The following is a 290-nucleotide window of genomic DNA, read 5'->3' on the forward strand; positions in this document are numbered from 1 at the left end:
ATAAGGGACTTGCCCCAGGCCCCTCGCTCCCCCCAGGGCAGAGCGGGGCAGGGCGGTACCCACCACCTCGGCCACCTTGGCCCTGCCCGGGGCGCCCCGCAGGTAGTCGGGGTCGCAACGGAGGCCGCCCAGGCGCTGGCTCACGGGCTCGGTGGTGGGCTGGTAGGGGCTGCTGCCGCCGGAGATCATGGACGTGCTGGACGCCTCGCCATCGAAACCCTCCAAGTCCTCGCCGTCCCTCATGGTCGGGCCGGGCCGGGCCGGGCCGGGGCGGGACGCTCATGCGGCGG

The 290-nt window shown here is 75.2% G+C and overlaps 1 protein-coding gene across 2 annotated transcripts in view; it reads right to left on the minus strand.

The window, feature by feature from the left end:
- The window catches only part of CMTM4 (CKLF like MARVEL transmembrane domain containing 4), a 106133-nt gene extending 105849 nt beyond the window's left edge, over positions 1-284 (minus strand). Inside the window, exon 1 of one of the 2 annotated variants that reach the window (XM_019505538.1) lies at positions 145-284. In XM_019505538.1, coding sequence (XP_019361083.1) covers positions 145-243 — 99 coding nt within the window. In that variant the 5' untranslated portion in view covers positions 244-284. Of the gene's footprint in view, positions 1-63 lie in introns of both variants that reach the window. The other variant, XM_019505537.1, reaches the window with a different exon arrangement.
- Positions 285-290: the final 6 nt, after the last annotated feature.

The sequence above is a fragment of the Gavialis gangeticus genome, unplaced genomic scaffold, assembly GCF_001723915.1.
Source record: "Gavialis gangeticus isolate Ggan-Ray unplaced genomic scaffold, GavGan_comp1, whole genome shotgun sequence".
NCBI classification, from domain to species: Eukaryota; Metazoa; Chordata; order Crocodylia; family Gavialidae; genus Gavialis; species Gavialis gangeticus.